General features: G+C 37.7%; 3 protein-coding genes across 4 annotated transcripts in view; 2 read left to right on the top strand and 1 right to left on the bottom strand.

The window, feature by feature from the left end:
• Positions 1 to 14,716, bottom strand: part of LOC107680663 (mono-ADP ribosylhydrolase 1) — a 59,541-nt gene extending 44,825 nt beyond the window's left edge. The window contains exons 1-3 of the mRNA XM_016476667.1: positions 13,957 to 14,716; positions 12,555 to 12,643; positions 12,253 to 12,363 (exon numbers count right to left, since the gene is read on the bottom strand). Of these exons, the coding sequence (XP_016332153.1) occupies positions 12,253 to 12,363; positions 12,555 to 12,609 (166 nt within the window). The 5' untranslated portion in view covers positions 12,610 to 12,643; positions 13,957 to 14,716. The remainder of the gene's footprint in view (positions 1 to 12,252; positions 12,364 to 12,554; positions 12,644 to 13,956) is intronic.
• On the top strand, positions 1,694 to 4,080 carry LOC107680662 (leucine-rich repeat transmembrane protein FLRT1-like). Its single transcript, XM_016476666.1, has one exon. It carries the CDS (start codon positions 1,789 to 1,791, stop codon positions 3,934 to 3,936), a length of 2,148 nt encoding a protein of 715 aa, XP_016332152.1. The 5' UTR covers positions 1,694 to 1,788; the 3' UTR covers positions 3,937 to 4,080.
• Positions 14,717 to 15,620: 904 nt separating the features above from the next.
• LOC107680587 (fermitin family homolog 3-like) overlaps positions 15,621 to 18,381 on the top strand; it is a 7,386-nt gene continuing 4,625 nt past the window's right edge. Inside the window, exons 1-5 of one of the 2 annotated variants that reach the window (XM_016476521.1) lie at positions 15,621 to 15,749; positions 16,467 to 16,594; positions 17,311 to 17,544; positions 17,646 to 17,762; positions 18,086 to 18,254. In XM_016476521.1, the coding sequence (XP_016332007.1) occupies positions 16,471 to 16,594; positions 17,311 to 17,544; positions 17,646 to 17,762; positions 18,086 to 18,254 (644 nt within the window). In that variant the 5' untranslated portion in view covers positions 15,621 to 15,749; positions 16,467 to 16,470. The remainder of the gene's footprint in view (positions 15,750 to 16,466; positions 16,595 to 17,310; positions 17,545 to 17,645; positions 17,763 to 18,085; positions 18,255 to 18,381) is intronic. The other variant, XM_016476522.1, reaches the window with a different exon arrangement.

Consider the following 18,381-nt stretch of genomic DNA (forward strand, 5'->3'; position numbering starts at 1 on the left):
AGCGAGAATAAAAGTTACGCCTTCTTTCTTTGCGTGAACATTTGGGCGGCGTTATGCAAATCTTCCCACATCATGGCGTAGACATGTGGGGGCGTGTTAGAATGAGCCGTTTTAGGTAGGCTTGGTTGACTCTTAACTTTTATAAAGAATATCTCTTTGGATTTGAGACTTTAGTCTTTGCAACTTTACAGATCTTCTTTATGCATCAAGAGCTTGTAACACTCCAAAGAAAAAGGAAAAATTGAAATTGCATCATATGACCCCTTTAAATCTGAAAGTGCACCATGTATAAAGTTATTGTCTCTCAAAAAAAAGTCAACTTTGAAACGAGTCATTTTTAAAATGAATCCCAAGCCGTTTCATGTTGACGTCAACATGAAACATTAGCATATTGCCCACCCACTTGTTGGTATTTTCGTGTTGGTCTGAATGAAAATGCAAATTCATTCTTTGCCACTAGGTGCCGCTTTTAGAGGAGCAAAGATAGCTGTTTCCCCAGTAACGCTGTACACAAAGCAGCACTGCGCTCACAAGCGCTGCTTTATCAGGCATTACAGGCATGATGTGGACCAATCACCGCAGATTAGCATCACGCAAAGGAGGGGTTTGGAAAAATGAATCATTGAGCGAATCGTTTGGGAGTCGTTGAGCAAGTAAGGTAAAAGTAAATGCATATTATAAGACAATGAAAGTGTTTTTTGACCTTGCATGCATGTCAACCTGTTGTTGGGGACTCCCAAAACCAAAATATGAAACTTTCATTACCCATAATAGGGGTAAACAAAAGAATTTCCATCTAAATTGCAAATATTCTTTGCCTTCCTTCCTCTATTTAACAAGTCACAGACAAGGCTTACAGAGAATACATACACAGGAAATTCACAATCCCCGGCCATCTAGTCAATGACTGGTTAAACACAGAGTGAAATCTCTGTTGGGTATTCTATGTAGTCTCTCTGAATAATTCATGCTATTTTGAAAACAATAACAACCAAGAAACAGCATCCATTATGCATGTCAATTTGTTGTAAACGTCTGTGGTTTTCATCTAAATCTCAATTGCAAATCAGGCTGAAAACGAGAACTCTATCTGACCCCTCTGTGAACTTTCAAAAACTTGAGCTAAAATTAAACTAGTGATTTATTCAAACACAGTTCCCTGCTGCATTTGAATTGTAATATGACTTAAGGTCAATCCAGGAATAAACCTGTAATTGTTTTTTCAGGAACTCAAATGTCAATCACATTTTAATATAAGTTCAGAACGACCACCTCACACCTACAATTTTCAATGTATAATATAGCAATGTAATCGTTACATTCAACTTTTTCCACACTATTCATTTACATAGCTCAGCCGCAATCCATTTGCTGTTCTCTTTCAGTCCTTTTTTATTTTAATGTTATGTCTAATGCTCCCTATCTGTCAGTTGCTCTGTTAAGGTTATCTAGAAAGCCGTTCAGCTTGACTGATTTTCTCTGCTCTTGCTTACTAACCTCTTACCACCTTGCAATGTTCTTCACATTTAAGCAGATGTCAGACAGCATACTAAATAACAGATATGTGGACTTATAATTGCACTGAACTCTACACCAAATGTAACCTCTGTATTTTGAAAAAAACTTAGCCAAAAAAATATATATTTTCTATATTTCCCACAGGGCTTGTGATTGGAAGTAAAGAAGGGCAAGAAAGACCTGCATTTTACTACACTGACCAAGAATATTGACTTGAGACATTGGGTTAAATTACCTCTGCAGAGAGAGTGGGGTACATTGCCTGGAATTATGGCCACAGAGAGCCTAGTTGAACTCCGCGATTGGTTGTTCCTACTTCTCCTATGCCTGACATTATTGGTTGAAGTCCTCGAGTTTGCTGCAGCAACAGCTGCTGCCGCGGAGGCAGCTCTTGGAGAGGCGGAGCTTCAGGGAGACGTGCCATGCCCCTCAGCTTGCCGGTGCGATGATGGCTTCATTTACTGCAATGACCGTGGCTTGAGTATCATCCCACCATTACCATTAACGGCAGCTGTGCTCTATATGCAAAACAACCGCATCGACAATGCTGGGCTACCAACATCTTTAGAGCGACAACTGACTGTGCGAGTAGTTTACCTTTATGATAATGAACTTGATGATTTTCCAACACATCTGCCTCCGTCGCTACGAGAACTTCACCTACAGGACAACAATATACGAACTTTACCCCGTTCCGCTCTTGCACGGCTCCCCCTACTGGAGAAGCTTCACATGGATGACAATTCAGTTTCAACCGTAAGTATAGAAGACAAAGCATTCGCCAACAATCCGAGGCTGCGTCTTCTTTTCTTGTCACGCAACCACCTCTCGAGTATACCATCAGGACTGCCTGCATCACTTGAGGAACTCCGCCTAGATGACAATCGGATTTCAACTATTCCAACACATGCATTTCGAGGTCTCTCCTCTCTAAGACGTCTCTTCCTTGATGGGAATCTGCTGGCAAATCAGCGTATCGCAGATGATACATTCTCACGGCTGTCTAATCTCACAGAGCTCTCTCTGGTTCGTAACTCGCTCCAGGCACCACCATTAAACCTTCCAAGTATGCATCTTCTTCGCCTCTATCTACAGGACAATGCCATAGCCCACATGCCACGAGGCTCCCTGGATGGCATGCGAAGGCTACAGAAACTGGATCTATCAGGTAACAACTTGACGACTCTCCCGAGAGGTTTATTCAAGGACCTGGACAGCCTTTCACAATTACTTGTTCGAGGAAATCCTTGGTACTGTGGCTGTAACCTCCGCTGGCTTCATGACTGGTTGCATGAGCGAGGTTCATCAGTGACTGTGAGAGGTTTAACTTGCCATGGACCAGAGAGAGTAAGAGGCATGGCACTAAGGGACCTTACAAGTCAGTTGGAAGACTGTGAGGTCAGCGTAGATTCTGCAGGAGGAATGGTTGGAAACGATGGAGCAAAGAAGGAGAAAAGTTATTTTTCGACACAAGCACCAGCTACAACAACCCCTCCACTTCCGCAGGGTTCTCTCTTTACCCTCAGATCCAGACGACCAGGCCACAAGTATTCAGATATTAGCCAGGACAGCCTTGGAGGTGGAAATGGGGTTACAGGAAAATCATTACTAATCAGTGTAAAACCTCTCACACCAGAGACAGTTCACATTACCTGGCAGGCTTCACAGCCAGTCCCCTCCTTCAGACTTTCCTGGTTGCGACTAGGCAACAGTCCTGCAATGGGGTCAATCACAGAAACACTTGTACCAGGGGATCGCCGTGAGTATTTACTTACGCAACTACAGCCCCAGTCAAGTTACATCATCTGCTTGGTGCCTCTCTCTGGAAATGATGGTAAAAGAACCTCTTTTACAGCAAGTGGGGGTTTAAACTTTAACACAAACTCAGAGCATGAGCACCCTGCTTGTGCCAAAACAGAGACTGATCCCTTCGAGCAGCCTATTTCAGACCAGGACACTGATCGAGGAACTGACCAACTGTCAGCCCTACCACTTGCTGGAATTATTGGAGGTGCAACAGCATTGGTGTCTTTGTTCTTCATTTTTGGCATCTTCTGCTGGTACGGACACCGTGCGGGGTACCTTGCGCAAGGTGACCATTCTGTATATGGTAGAGATGTTGTTGGCTCACAAGGTGCCAGCAAACACTACGATGACTATGTTGAGTCTGGAACCATAAAAGACACGTCCATCTTAGAAATCAGAGCTCATGGCTTTCAAATGACACCAATGTCTACCCAACAGCCTTTGCAGCCCAAGGCAAAAGTTGAGGATATGACATACATTCATACTATCTTTCCCTCTAATAATGCAACTCTATATAGGAGCACCCTGAACCACACAGGAAATCCAGGCTATGGAACAAATCGAGGGTACAGAGAAGGAGGAATACCAGACATAGATTACTCATACACGTGATAGTCTTTTTTATAACCCCCTTCCTATTCTGTTCCTGTTATCAGGTAAAGCAGTTAGGTAAGGGTTCTTTTCCCTAGGTTCTAAAGTAGGGGTGTGCCGATTCTAAGGGGACCATTTTCCCCCATCTATCGTACAGAAAATCTTATTACTAGATAGAAGATTTGAAGTAGATTTTTTAAAATCAAAATATTTATACTTAAAATAGTATAGTTTTCTCACTATTGGAGCACTGGTGTAACATGAAGATGTTTAAAATCAAAATCAGGATTCCGAGTGAATTGAATTGAATTGGGTAATTTAGTAATGTTACAAGAATGAATATGACTTACTATTCAAAACCAGGTGTTAAAAATGCTATATGGACTGTACTGCAAACACTCTACATAAATGATGCAAAACAATAACATGGTTACATAAAAATATTCAGAAAGAACACCTCGTGATATGTGGATAAATCAGGATTTCATTCGGCACACCCCTATTCCAAAGTACCCTTTGTGCCTCCTTTAGTCTGTTTTCAAAACATTGTTCTTTATGGGCAAAAAACCCTCTGGAACATGCTCAAAATACCTATAATAGTCAGAAAGTGCCAGGGATACCACTCTTGGTGTTGATGTTAAACAATGTTCAGATGATAATTTAAGCTGTTTTTGCATCTTAGTAACAATGATTATCAGTGTCCTAAAACTAGCTCATTTGAAGGGTTAGCATGATGATGATGATGATGATGATGATGATGAGATCTGGGACCAGGTTCATATAGATATAATTTTACTACCTGGACTTTACTGTGTATATGTGCACTGGGGGAAACTGATGCCTTTCCATTCTGGGGCATACTGACGACAACAACAAAAAAGAAATCTTTTTGAGGGGCTGTTATTCAAATTCTAATTCTCAGTTCTCTCTCCCTCCTTTTATGGGCTTTTCCTTTATTCTCTCTATTTCTTTTGCACGCAGCACGAGGACTTTGTTCCCAAACCAGAGAGCTGACAGTGGTGATAATGGTTTTGACAATGAAAGACCTCAAATTGCTACTGGGTTTCTTTTCTTTTAATGAGAGTGACAAAAGTGGGGTAGAAGGAGACAAAAGGAAAGAGAAGGAAAGAGATCAAGGCACAGAAAAAGGTTTCATGTTCACAAAGAAAATTTGTCAAAAAAATAAGACACTGAAAAAGTGGATATCTTATGAAAAAAAAAATCACATTTTTCATTCACTACATGAAGGTTTCAAGAACAGTCAAACAAAATATATGAAGCTCAGTAGTTTTACCTGCTCAACAACAGACAAATGCATTTCAATTATGACGAAAGGAATGACTTTAAGAAATCTGAGGTCATTTAAACTAAACAGAAAGAGGCATTTAAAGACAATCATGAAAGGGGGCAACCCTAATTGATGAATGAACCCAAACTGACAGGCTGACATAGATAATGCAGTCAATTTAGCATGTAAAAAAGCAAACTGAAGGGCAGGGCTTGTTGATACAGAACATACCAGAAAATATCATGGACATGAAATCTAGCAGATGACTAGAAAAAATTACAAATGATCAGACAACTTTAACATGTCGGCTCATTACAATCTTTGTGTGTGAAACGGTGTGTATCTATACCCCTGAGGTGCAGGAAAAACAGAAATCAGGGATTAATAAAATATGTAACACTGTGAACCTCTGCATCTTGTGTGTGGGCTAAGAAGGAAGAGAGAGAACAAAGGTCTTTAATTGATTAAAGACAATCCACTTTTTTTCCACAGTCTGACTTTGTGTGACTTAAACGCAGCATTAGCCGGGAGAGTAGAAAGGTAGGAACACTAAAAGGATATCTGTACCGGATCTGCAATTTTCCAGCCTTTTTCTGATGCATTTTAAAAGTGAACTATTCAAAAAGTAGTCCATGTAAATCACTTCTTTCTCTCGTTATAGATATGGATATACATAATGATGAATAGTAAATAAAGCTTGTTATCTTTTTCGTTGATATATGTATCATTAAAAGTTGTGATGAAACGCATTGTTGATGTGCATGTGTATATATATATATATATAGAGAGAGAGAGAGAGAGAAATATATCACCTATAATCCAAGGAAACATTTTCCCTGTGCTTCAAAATAATATCAAATTCACACATCATGTATTAGACAAAATCCCCTTGTCAGTTCTTAAGGCCCTTATGAAGCTAAATCTCCATGGTGGCATTGATAGGCATATATGGCACACATTCATCCGCTGGAAGAGTGAATAAGGAAAAGAGTAGCCAATTTGATAGTGTCTATTTAAGAGCAAACATGCCTCCAATCTGGAGAGTGTGGTAATGCCTGTGTAAGCAATCTAGAGATCAATATAATGAGAGGGAGGAAGCACAGAAAACAGTATCCAAGAAAGAATGGCCTTTAAACACATCTAATGTGTACGTAAAAGCACATGATGCCCTCAGCACGGTTTCTCAGACAACATACAGTTCAATTAGTTATTCACACCTGTTCCCCAACCCATTTCTCAAATTAATGTAATTCTAGATGATTGGAAAACAGCACCTTCTTTTATAGTGATTTACAATTCACAGCAACATCAAATTATTGAGTCTTATTAAGCATGAAGACAGCCGAAGACAGTTGCAGACACTGACATATGGAAAAAGGCACAGTAACAGCATCCGTAACGATCCGCCAAAGAATACCTGAAAGCAGCTTTTGCCACTAAAATTACCAGTTAAAAGGCCAACTTCACAATACCCAACAATTAACTTGAGAGTTTGACAAGTCCCAATTACTGGTAAATCAAATCCCGAGAAGCTACACCAAGGGGCTTCACAGCACTTCTCACATTGTACCTAGTGAAACCAAACTAAGAATTACAATTACACCAAGCAATTGCACCTTTCCAAACAGCAGCAGCAACTCTCAGAAGTCGTCCCTGATGAACCGCATACCTCTTTTCCCTGCATTTACCACATCGGGTCAATTAGACTAATTAGACTGAGAGGAGACCAACAATTTCACATTCCTTCATTGGAGCTAAAGTGGCGATTGATTGTGAGAGAACGGTATAGATGGGAGGCTTTTAACGAGGCCTAAAATAATTGCTATGAGGCTTGCCATTCTGCAAACATGCTCAGATCTTTCTTTTTTTTTATCCTAAATCATTCATATCATTAAAGGTTCAGTAACTGAAAGCTGATTCTAAAGCCTTGGGCATCAAACAGAATTCAATCACGGGACTACATTTGGGAATTTCTGGACGTTTCAAAATATATGAATGAACAGCTCATATTCTCCTTTAATTTATATTCATTGTTCAAATACATGTTTAAACCTTTTTTCTTCTTTCAAATTGCCGCAGTATTCAACAAAACAAACTAAATTGGCTAAAACGCTATATAAAAGAAAAGCCATTTCATTGAAATTACATTTTCTAAGCGACGCAGACAGAATGAATTTATTAAGGTTGTGTGTGTGACAACCATTTCCCTTCAACAAGCTTGGTTTCCAATTAGCAACAATGTGGCATATGCTGAGAGATGTGAGATTTCTCAGTGTGAACTCATTTTAAATTCGCCTACGCTGGTGAGAGGGGTCTGAACCACCAGCTAAGGATGCTGAGCTTCATTTGCAACAGATAACAGATTTAATGGCTTATGCTCTTTGACAAATAAGCTGCATTTTCAGACCTATTTAGAGATGTCTACACATTTTACATACGCCTGTGTGGCACTATCCACACTCCCTGCTAAAGCTGTGTGAATATCACAAGCTTTCTGTGAAAGGAAGACATATCAGTGTGAATTATGCATACTGTCTTACCCGGCAGTGAAGGCTAAAACTGCGCAGACAGAAATGCAGCATTACTCTCTTCATTCTCATCCTCTGTCAGGCCTCTCTCCTCTATCTGTGGGGCTATTTTTCTGGCTGAGGGTAAAGATAGAGTTCCCTCCACTTTCTTTTGCTGCTTTTTATAATACAGAAATTCAATCAAATCCATCCAATTTCGTTTTTTTTATATTTTTAAGAAATTGAATAAAAACTCTTAGTTCCATTTTAATCTATACTACATGGCGTCACTCTTATCTGGGATGGTTTCTGTATCTGTCTGGAATATCGCTTATCTGTAACTCCGAACACTGACACTCGTTTTTAATTCCCAGCAGACTAAACATGGAGGACGAATGCAATTTCTCCCATGAGCAAACATTGTGAGGCAACACTCCAAATAATCTTCATTAAACAACACTTTTTATTCAGTTTTGAGGTTATGATCCTACATCATAACCCTCTCCTAATAATAATAACTTTTTTTTTCTTTTTGTGTACTTTTCAGTTGTAAAACTGACAAGGGCATGTGGGGGTTTTTTTCTCTCACAAACCCAATCACAATACACTATTCACAATGTAATGCATCTTAATAAACCAATACAGGACAGTATATCCTCTCCCACTAACTAGATGGATGGGTGGATTGACAGAGCGATGGATGGCTAGTGGCGTAAAAAGAATGTTTATCCCTCCCTCCACCCCTGCTCTCGGAAGGACAGTTCCTAAGTGCTTGTGGATTTTATGTTTACGGTGTTTTATAGGGCAGATCTTGAAGCCAAGAGCTGTAAAATGTTGTGAGAGGGAGGAGAGAGAGGACAGGGGGTGGAGGCAATGTTATTGTAAATCCAATCTTTATTGAGAACAACAGACAAACAGTCCTCCCTACTCCAGCCCACCTCTCCATCACTCTCCGTATTGACTGATTGAGTTCTCAAAGTTTCAAAGAATGTGTTTGTACATTTTTGCTCAGTAAACGGTTGTTTAATTCTGACCTTCATAAGAGTCTAGCACACACAGGGGCAAACTATGGCCCTCAACGTGGTTTAATCCAGCCCACACGTCAATTATCAAAAAATGTTTTGTCATTCAATAGCTCTGTTATCACTCAGTAGCATCTAGCGTGCCTCCAGCAAAATGTAATGAAGGATCCAAACCAAAATACTCAATCAGTGCTTTAAACCTGCACAACCTGCCCAGTATTTCACGCAGTTTACCCAATATGGCAACCATGAGCATGTTCTCTCTCTCTACTGTGAAAGGTGCCACCAAACATCTAACTACATGTTGGAGATTATCAATCTCCAGTGCTATATTCTGTTCAAAGGAAAGTCATTGCTTGGTGCTAATTACATCAGTGATACATTTTAATCAAACTCAGACCTGTTACTCAAACCTGGTTGCGGTGTATATCCAACACTGCACATTTTGTATGTCTCCCTAGTCAAAGATACCTGATTCAAGACATCGACTTTTTAGTAGAGACTCGAAGACCTTAAATGAGTGTGTCAGATAAGCAAGACGTCCAAAATGTGTAGTCACTGGGGGGCTCTAGGACCAGGAAACATGATACTTGTTAGATCCAGGCAACCACTCAGTAGCATCTAACTTAATATTAGATGTTTCATGACAGTTTTCTATAATATGCACACATGAGCATGACACATTTCCCTTGATAGTGATTCCTCTGTGTACTGCAACTACTAAATAAAAAAAATGTTTTAATGAAAAGCACAATAACCTGGGAATATTAACTTTTCCTATAATGTTTCTAAGAGGCTAAGGCTCTTAGCTTACCATTGTGTACATTTGAATCATAAACTCTCCAGGGAGGATGTAAAATAAACCTTGTTGAATGTACCTTTGTAGAGCAATACTGAAGGTAGTGCAAAAAATGAACTGAGTGGCCCCATTAGTCAGACATACTTCAGAAAACTGTGTGCCATTTATTAGAATGAGCACATAGACTTCTATCAGCTTTTAGAAGATCCAATCGTGAAGAACATTGCATCTCCAAGGTAATTTTATTGTGCCCTCCCCACTCTCCATTTAAAATTCAATGTGGCCCCTTTGCCAAAAATCCTGCTTACCCCTGCAGCTTCCACAAATGAAAAGGTAAAGATAAATGCAACAGAAATAATCACTGGACTGTAACATTTGAAAGGTGACTAATCAAATGCATGATCACTGAATTATATACACTATAATAATACAGATAAGGGTGTGTTTCTTTGAACAGTACATGCATACTTCACATTAATGTGCTGCACTCAAAAAATATTAAAAGCTTAAATTTGACATTTGAATTGCATATACAATTTCCATCTGTTTTGATTACAAAGTTTTACCATAAACTAATAAACTTAATGTAATGCATATTTGCCATTCATACATAAACGAAACTTGTAAGATTTATGTAATATTACTAAAACAGACTGTTTAAATAGTACTTATCATCAAAAAAATCCAATTCATCTGAGTCTCATACATTTTAACTATTTGAAGTTAATCATATTTTAACCATGTTTATACTTTTTAACTGAATAAATTTAATAGATGCTGATTCAAAGCATATTAATCAAATGCAATCATTTTAAAAAATATGATTATTCAAATCTAATAAAAGAAAATAGTTAATAATGCCATGCCATGCCATGCTATGCCATGATTTTTTGATTCCGGAATCTTTCATTTATGTATGACTGAAAAATATTCATCATATTAAATTAATTAGTTTATGTTAAAACTGTGTAATACAATTTTACGTACAACTCAAATACATAAATCTTACATTTAAAAAAAATCCAAAATGTACTAAAAGTTAACTCACTACTCTTTTAATACACAACATCCTTCTTGTGAACAGCACATGCATGCTATTCAAGAAACAAACAATTTTGCCTTTATAATCTTTCATCAAAATGTGAATGAAATTAGTTAACACCTGCAAAATCTTTAAAGCAACATGCTACAAAAACATACAAGTACAATCCTCTTACAGTGCATGCTTGTGTTCACTTGGGTACTTTGGTGAGTGAGATGCACACTTAGCAGTACTGGGAAGTTCATTGCAACCTCTAAATTAATGACCACTGGACAGTCTGTTAATCCTCACGCTTTTACACCGAGACCTGCTACGGCCAGCCGATCAATGCGTCAACTGGGAGAGATGAATCAATGCCCTGTCAGACAAACTCCTCTTTTTCTCTCCATGCCCACTCTTAGTCCTTTGCCTTTTCAGCTTCTTTTTCTCCTCGCCCACTTCTTCTCTTTTTGCTCATGTTCCAAACAAGTCTGAAAACAATCTCTCTGCACACCTGTTTCAATGAGCTCCATTAGGCCGACTAGCAGTAGGCATAAAGTCTTGTGGTAATACGACTGCTAAAACATTAACCAGTCACTGCTTTGCTTTATGGCAGCTTAGAGCTGATGATGGAGAAATAATAAACCTGAGCACTCTACTAACGCTGTATGAATATGCTAATGTCAATATGCTAAATATCTTGAAATGCTGACTTTAATAGCAGCATATTAATTATCAAATTGATTCATTTCCTGACCTAAAATGGACCTCAGTTCAGGTAGACGACATATTTATTTTAACACGACTGAAACAAGATTGTGAGGGATAAATGTACTTAAAGACCTAAAGTCTTAGTTCACAGCTAATTTTTACAATCAATCTTTTGGAATGATGTACTTCAGTATTGAACAACTGACACCAATGTACACAACAGAAAATCTGTCCCTCTGTTTCCTTTGGCAAAATTAAATATAGCTATTCTGACTAAAGCTTGCAGGTGCATGCAACTGAGAGAATTTTTAGTCTGTCATCTTAGTGCTTGACTTGTCTCTTTAGCTATTTAAAGGATGCAAATGTGAAAAAGCTTGAAAGTCACTGAAAGTCACTTTGTTCTGCAACTGCCAAAAACAAACTCACAAATGCAGATGAATGTTACGAAACCTTCAGGTGTGTCTACAAAGGGACTGACTGGATACCACACACAGACAGTAAGCTCTATCTCCACCTAGTGACATGACATCTACCGATGAGGATGGCTGATGATTTCTGCTTTCTAAAAGGCATCTTTTATTAGTACTGGAAAAAGAGCAATATGGCTGAGAAGGGGTTTTTCTTTGCTCTATTGAAGTGCTTTCTGAACTCAAAGACATTTAGTCCTGCAAACCAAGAAGATGAAAGATTCACTGCCTTAATATATAGGGCAGTGTTCATTCAGAGAAAAAGCACTAAAGCTCAACTATGACAAATCCTCCTGCGTATTGCATATTTTCAACAAAAATGACTTGCAATTATGGAAAAACAATTCATTACAAAAAAAATGACCAAGACTCTTTGTGCAAAAATTATCTTAAACATAAACTGCTGAATCTGTGTTTTAAGTTTATGATATACAGCCAGGCACAAGCATACTTGGGAACAATAAAATAGTTTGGCAGACCAGGTAATGCAGACTATGAATTTTCCTATACTTCGTTTCTCACCTGCGTTGGTGATTGCATCGATCTCCAGTTTTGTGATATCACCACTGAAGAGGGATATTTTCTCATTCAGCTCTTCATTGAATTTGTACCGAGGCTTACAAGAGGAGTCACCTAAAAAGAAGCACACAGTTGTCATGTATTTACACAAAACAACCCTCATATAAGTTGGTCTACATACAACAATCTATTCATATCTTCATGAATGACTCCAAACAGGTTCAATTGGTTCAGGATTAAAACAAAAAGATTCTCTTTTTCTATTATTATTATACATGATGAGTGTTTTAGTGTGTTTTGTTCACCTGATGGACTCCAGACAGGAATCTTCTCCAGAGGAATGAAGTCAACCCTGTACATTTCCCTCCTCTTCTCCTTATGGAGCAAAGCTTTTCTACCAAAGACAAATATGCAAACCAAGTCATACAAAATAAATCAAATGAAACACTATTTGATTTTCATTTAGAAATTTCAGGGCTCAGTTTATTGATATTGATAAATACAGTGATTCTGATTGGTTAAAACAGAAAATGTTGATGTTGGCTTGAGACTAGACTTAAAGTTCAAATAGTTCCAATAGATAGACAGACCACTGTAAAAATGGTCACGATTTTAATGGTAAAAGACTGTAAAAATGCTATAGTAAAAACGTATTAATTGGTTAACGGTAATTTCCCTCACTATATACAGTGAAAAACTTTAATGGACATTTCATGTAATTTTACGCTAAAATACAGTTTTTGGAAGCCAGAATTCCATGTTACATTTCATGTTTGATGTTTTTTCATTGAAATAACTGTTTCTTCTTTTTACTTTTTCTTATCAGTTGTGTACATTAGGCATTTATCTTACAAATAATGTTAAATTCATGTGTATTGCCTTATTTCAGTTTCATGTGTGTTACTATGATGGTGTTTAGTATCTGTGTGAATGACACAGCGCACTTTCTATATATGAAGAGTTAATTTGCAAAAACAGATAACTCCATTTTTAACTATTTTCAAAAATCATGTTTTTTCATTGTGCATTCCAATTAATCTCAATCAAACTGCAGTTGGATTATTTTGATCAAGTAAAAATAACTACAAAAATACAGCTAACTAACACACTAAAAACATGATATAATAAAAAACGTGATTTTTGAAAATTTAAAAAAATTGAGTTATCTGTTTTTGCAAATAAACTCTTCATATATTATTGTTTTCTTTCTCAGCTTGTGGAACAGCTGTTTGTGATGAGCTTTGGTTCATCATGTGATTTTCTCATGACCACATGTTTTGATGGTTATCAGTGTATTACTAAAGGTACTAAACAGATTTCAGTATTTTGAGTAGGTTGGTATTTTAATATCATATTTTTATATGAAATACGGTTTTTAAATGTAAATTTAAGTCTGTAAAACCTAAAATGTTGCTACCATATTTTTATAGTAAAAGTTTGGCAACCACAGCTGCCAGTTTTTTTACAGTAAATTTTACGGATTTTTTTTTTACAGTGTAGAGATAGATTTTTTTACAGTGTAGATAGACAGACAGACAGACAGACAGACAGAGATAGATAGATAGATAATTGGGATAATGTGCAGTCATTTGCTAATTAAAGTCCTTCAGTGTTACGCAAGAGCCGGATCACCCTGATATAATAATAATATATCTTAATAGTGTGTGCTGGACAGTGGCTCTGATCTCTGGAGAGGGAGGGACTCACTCTTCGCCTCTGTCCAGTCGCTGCTCTCTGAGTCCAGGTTCAGCTCGTGCTCAGAGAGGCCAGCGCCGCAGCAGAGACCCCCCACGGCGCCCACTACAACCCCGGTGATGCGGTGCGGCTTAACAGCCCCTCCACTCCGCCTGTGAAGTGACTTTGAGGCCGTGGAAACCTTCTCCCACCTGTCTGCTTTACGTAAGAGCCCCGGGGAGGGCAGCGCTTTGAGCGCATGAAGGGAGCGATGTGCAAGTCTGCTGATCAAATCGAGAGTCGGACATCTGTTCCCAGCGCTGGATGTGAACCCAACGCTTTTGGAGAGCCAAACACGAGCAGCAAGTTTTGACATCTGAAACGCCATGGTCTCTGTCTTGACAGCTGGCAGATCTAAAGTTTAAAGGCCCAATGTCTCCCGTCTGTGCCTTGATTTTATCCTTGTTGCGATATGGAATCTGTTGTAACAAGCAGTTTACAGTTTATTTGAAATAACAATAGTGAAATTGAAACTCAACTGTCTGACAATGAAAGCAGACGGGACTATACCAATATGTAGGGGTCCGTGAATTCACTCGCCAGCGCTTTTCGTTATTTGGACTGTTCCGGATAAACATAATTCATCCTTTACTGACATCTAGCGGCACGATGCTGTAAGCGCAATCTTTTAGTCAAGCTGTCCTGTTACTAATAGCCTAATTTTGGTTTGACTAGTACAATTGACATTAAGTTTTGTCAACGTCCTGATTTTGGATTACACTTGATATGAATGTAGGCGCTGTAACTGACTATTTTTCGTTTCTTAACCATTTGTATTGGTAATAGTAGCAATAGCATTCTATTCCTACTGTGTTATTCCTATGTATGTCTGCACTATCATGTATGTTTGCACTATGTCCATACTTTCTTCTACACTGGAAGCTCCTGTCGTCGTCAAATTCCTTGTGTGTAAACATACTTGGTAATAAAACTCTTTCTGATTCTGATTCTGATATAATGTGACACTTAAGATTGGAGTTATGGCTGCTAAAAATTCAGCTATGCCATCACAGGAATAAATTAAATTTTAAAATATATTATAATAGAAAGCAATGTCTTTAAACTGTAGATTTTTCATAAATGCATGCTTGGTGAAAATAAGAGACTACTTTCAAACTTTTGTCTGGCAGTGTATAATGTTTATCCATTTATTTATTCATTTCTAAAACAAATACAAGCTGGAAAATTTGCATAATAATTGTGAGCTCTGCTGTCTCGAACAGGTAAAGTTTTTTAATGTACAAATATTGCATTTACTCTCAATTAATATAAAACAGATTTAGATGAATATGAAATTGAAATAGGATTTTTGTGTATCCCATATACCCATTTCAGTATCTCTTCTTTTCTCAATGTTGGCTAAATAAAGACTCTACAGAAGCCTCTTTTATATTGTTTCAATGGATAAAAATCAATAATTTGATTATAGCACCATCTTACACTGTGAAAAACAACAATACACTCTGCGGTCTAGGCTGTACTTTCATGCCCATATAACATGAGTTTTTGTTGTATTGTGTAAGAGTGCATTTAGTGTGAAAACAACACAGTCATACACAGTTCCGTTACACGGAAGCCAAGAAAAGAGGAACACCCTTTTCTGTCAGCTCTGACACCCTTAAAAACCACAACTGATTTTACACAGCAGAGGGGTCTTGTCTATATGAGTGTGTGTTTGTGTATCTCATAAAGAGACCTACCAGCATTTAATTGACCGCACAAGAGAGAGAGACTATCATCGGCAAATCCAGAGCCAAACAGACAAGGTAACAAAATTATAATTATTTTAAATAAAATTTTGAGCTATTATAACAGTGAGTAATTTAAAACAAAAACAGTGAGATAGTTCTGTAGTCACTTTAAGATGTAAAAATGTACAATATAATACAATATTAAGGTGGTTAAATTACATCTAAAGCATTTTAATTGTATAAACTATATTATCTAAAGGTGTTTACTACACATTGCCCTATTTTGCAGTTTTGTGTCTACATTAATTTATTTTATTGTGAAGTTTAAATGACATGAAGCTGAGTCATTAAATAATATTTTTTTATGTTTATTGAGTTTGGGTCTATTTCAGTTTTCAGTTTCAGTTAACTATTTTCAGAAATATCACACACACACACCCACACGACCAATATATATACACACAATTACATGCATTGGTGGATTAGACACTTGACCAAAAAAGGAAATGTGTATAAATGGGAAGTATCAGCCTCAGTAAACTTAACTAGGAGCAAACGGCATGATCACACTGACTCACAGGGTAGATGAAGCATGATCTGGTGATGTGTCACCACCATTACCATGAGTATGATCATGCTAAGCATGTGATATACAGCTACTCATCATGCGTTTTAAAGTTTGGTCCATGCTCAAAACTTTGATGCTTTTAAATAGAATAATGGACCAGTGTACAGAACAGCTTATGTCTGATCAAACCTCACTGTTTCCATATTTTTGGTATCTCTTGGCAGCAGTATGGCAGCGTGGGACCTTACAGTCACAGTGAAAGATCTTGGTCCTGATGCCCCACCCTATCAAATCAGCGTGACCTCTGATCTGCACATTGGCGGAGTTATTCTCAAATTAGTTGAGCAGACCAGTGAGTTATGCTCTAGATGCTTCAAATATAGGCTATTATATTATATAGGCTATTATATTTGCTTTTTTGTGCACATACTATAACAGCAACATGACACACATTCGATTTACATGTACCACCATTAAAAAGTTTCTGATCAGTATGATTTTTTTTTAAAGAAATTAATATTTTTATTGAGCAAGGAAGCATTAAATTGGTTGAAAGTGACAGTAAAGTGACTTTTACATTCTTAGTATAGATTTCAATTTCAAATAAATGCTGTTCTTTGGAACTTTATATTCATTAAAGAATCATGAACACAATATATATCATGATTTCAACAAAAATATTAACTGTTTTCAACATTAACAATCAAAAGACATGTTTTTTAAACACCAAATCAGCATGTCAGAATGATTCTTGAAGGATCATGTGACACTGAAGACTAGAGTAATGACAGCTGAAAATTTCATTTTAAAATATTTTAGAAAACCGGTTAAAATTGCAAGAATGTTTTACAATATCATGTTTTTTTTCTCTCTGTATTTTTGATCTAATAAATGCAGCTTTGGTAAGCATGAGTGACTTCTTTCAAAAACTTTACCTACCCCAAATGATACCCCATATTATCAACAGGACAACAAATTATCCCATATTAATAAAAACTGTGTTTAGAATTAAGTATGGTTCCTAAATCTTTATTTACCATGTGAGATGTTCTTGTGTCTTATTTCTAGATCTGAAGAAGGACTGGTCCGATCATTCCCTGTGGTGGGAGCAGAAGCAGCAGTGGCTGCTGCGGACCGGCTGGACACTGGACAAATGTGGGGTCCACGCAGATGCTCGCCTTGTCTTCACCCCACAGCACAAGCCTCTGCGACTGGGCTTGCCGAATGGGGCTACGCTGAAAATGCGAGCTTGTTTCTCCAGTCCTGTATTTCGCACAGTCATGGGCATCTGCAGGGTTCTCAGTAAGTGAAGGATCAAGCTTGGATCCAACACCCCCTCTATAAGCAATCTGTTACTAAGTTTCAGCTTACCATTTCCAAAAACGAATCTATCTTGCTTTCAGATTTACGTCACCCAGAGGAGCTCTCCTTGCTCCGTCCTGTTGAGGAGAAAAAGAAAAAGAAAGACAAAGATTCCTCAGAAGAGCTGTATGATCTTACAGATGTTCCTCTAACCGCAGGTGCACAAAATAACACATTAAAGAAGCTTTTAATACACTATTATTCAAAAGTTTGGAGTCAGCAAGACTTTTTAATGCTTTTGTATACTTTTTATTGAAAATACAGTAAAAACAGTAATATTGTGAAATATTATTACAATTTAAAATAACAGTTTTAATACATTTTAAAATGTAGTTTATTCCTATGATCCTATGATATGCAAGGCTGAATTTTCAGCAGTCATTACTCCAGTCTTCAATCCTTCAAAAATCATTCTAATATGCTGAATTGGTGCTCAAGAAACATTTATCATGATCAATGTTATTGTTTTATCTGGATGTAGGCTCTGTTCAAGCTCTGTACAATGGCATGCCGGCTCATTTTGCTGATTCTCCGAAGACTGAGGCCGTGTATAAAATGCTGTCTGTCAGCTTGCCCTCACCTGCTCCTGAAGTCATCGCTAAACTCTACCGGCCAGCCAGTGTGGTGGACAAAACACATATTCACACCAGGTACAGCAGAGAAACAAACAAAGATAATTCACATTTCATCCTTAAAGGGTTAGTTCACCCATAAATGAGAATTCTGTCATTAATTACTCACCCTCATGTCGTTTCAAACCCGTAAGACCTTCGTTCA

Source organism: Sinocyclocheilus anshuiensis, unplaced genomic scaffold, assembly GCF_001515605.1.
Source record: "Sinocyclocheilus anshuiensis isolate Anshui unplaced genomic scaffold, SAMN03320099.WGS_v1.1 scaffold328, whole genome shotgun sequence".
Taxonomy (NCBI): Eukaryota; Metazoa; Chordata; class Actinopteri; order Cypriniformes; family Cyprinidae; genus Sinocyclocheilus; species Sinocyclocheilus anshuiensis.

What these genes read in the sequence shown, in the direction of transcription:
- LOC107680662 (XM_016476666.1), top strand. Translation starts at nt 1,789, where the DNA reads ATGGCCACAGAGAGCCTAGTTGAACTCCGCGATTGGTTGTTCCTACTT.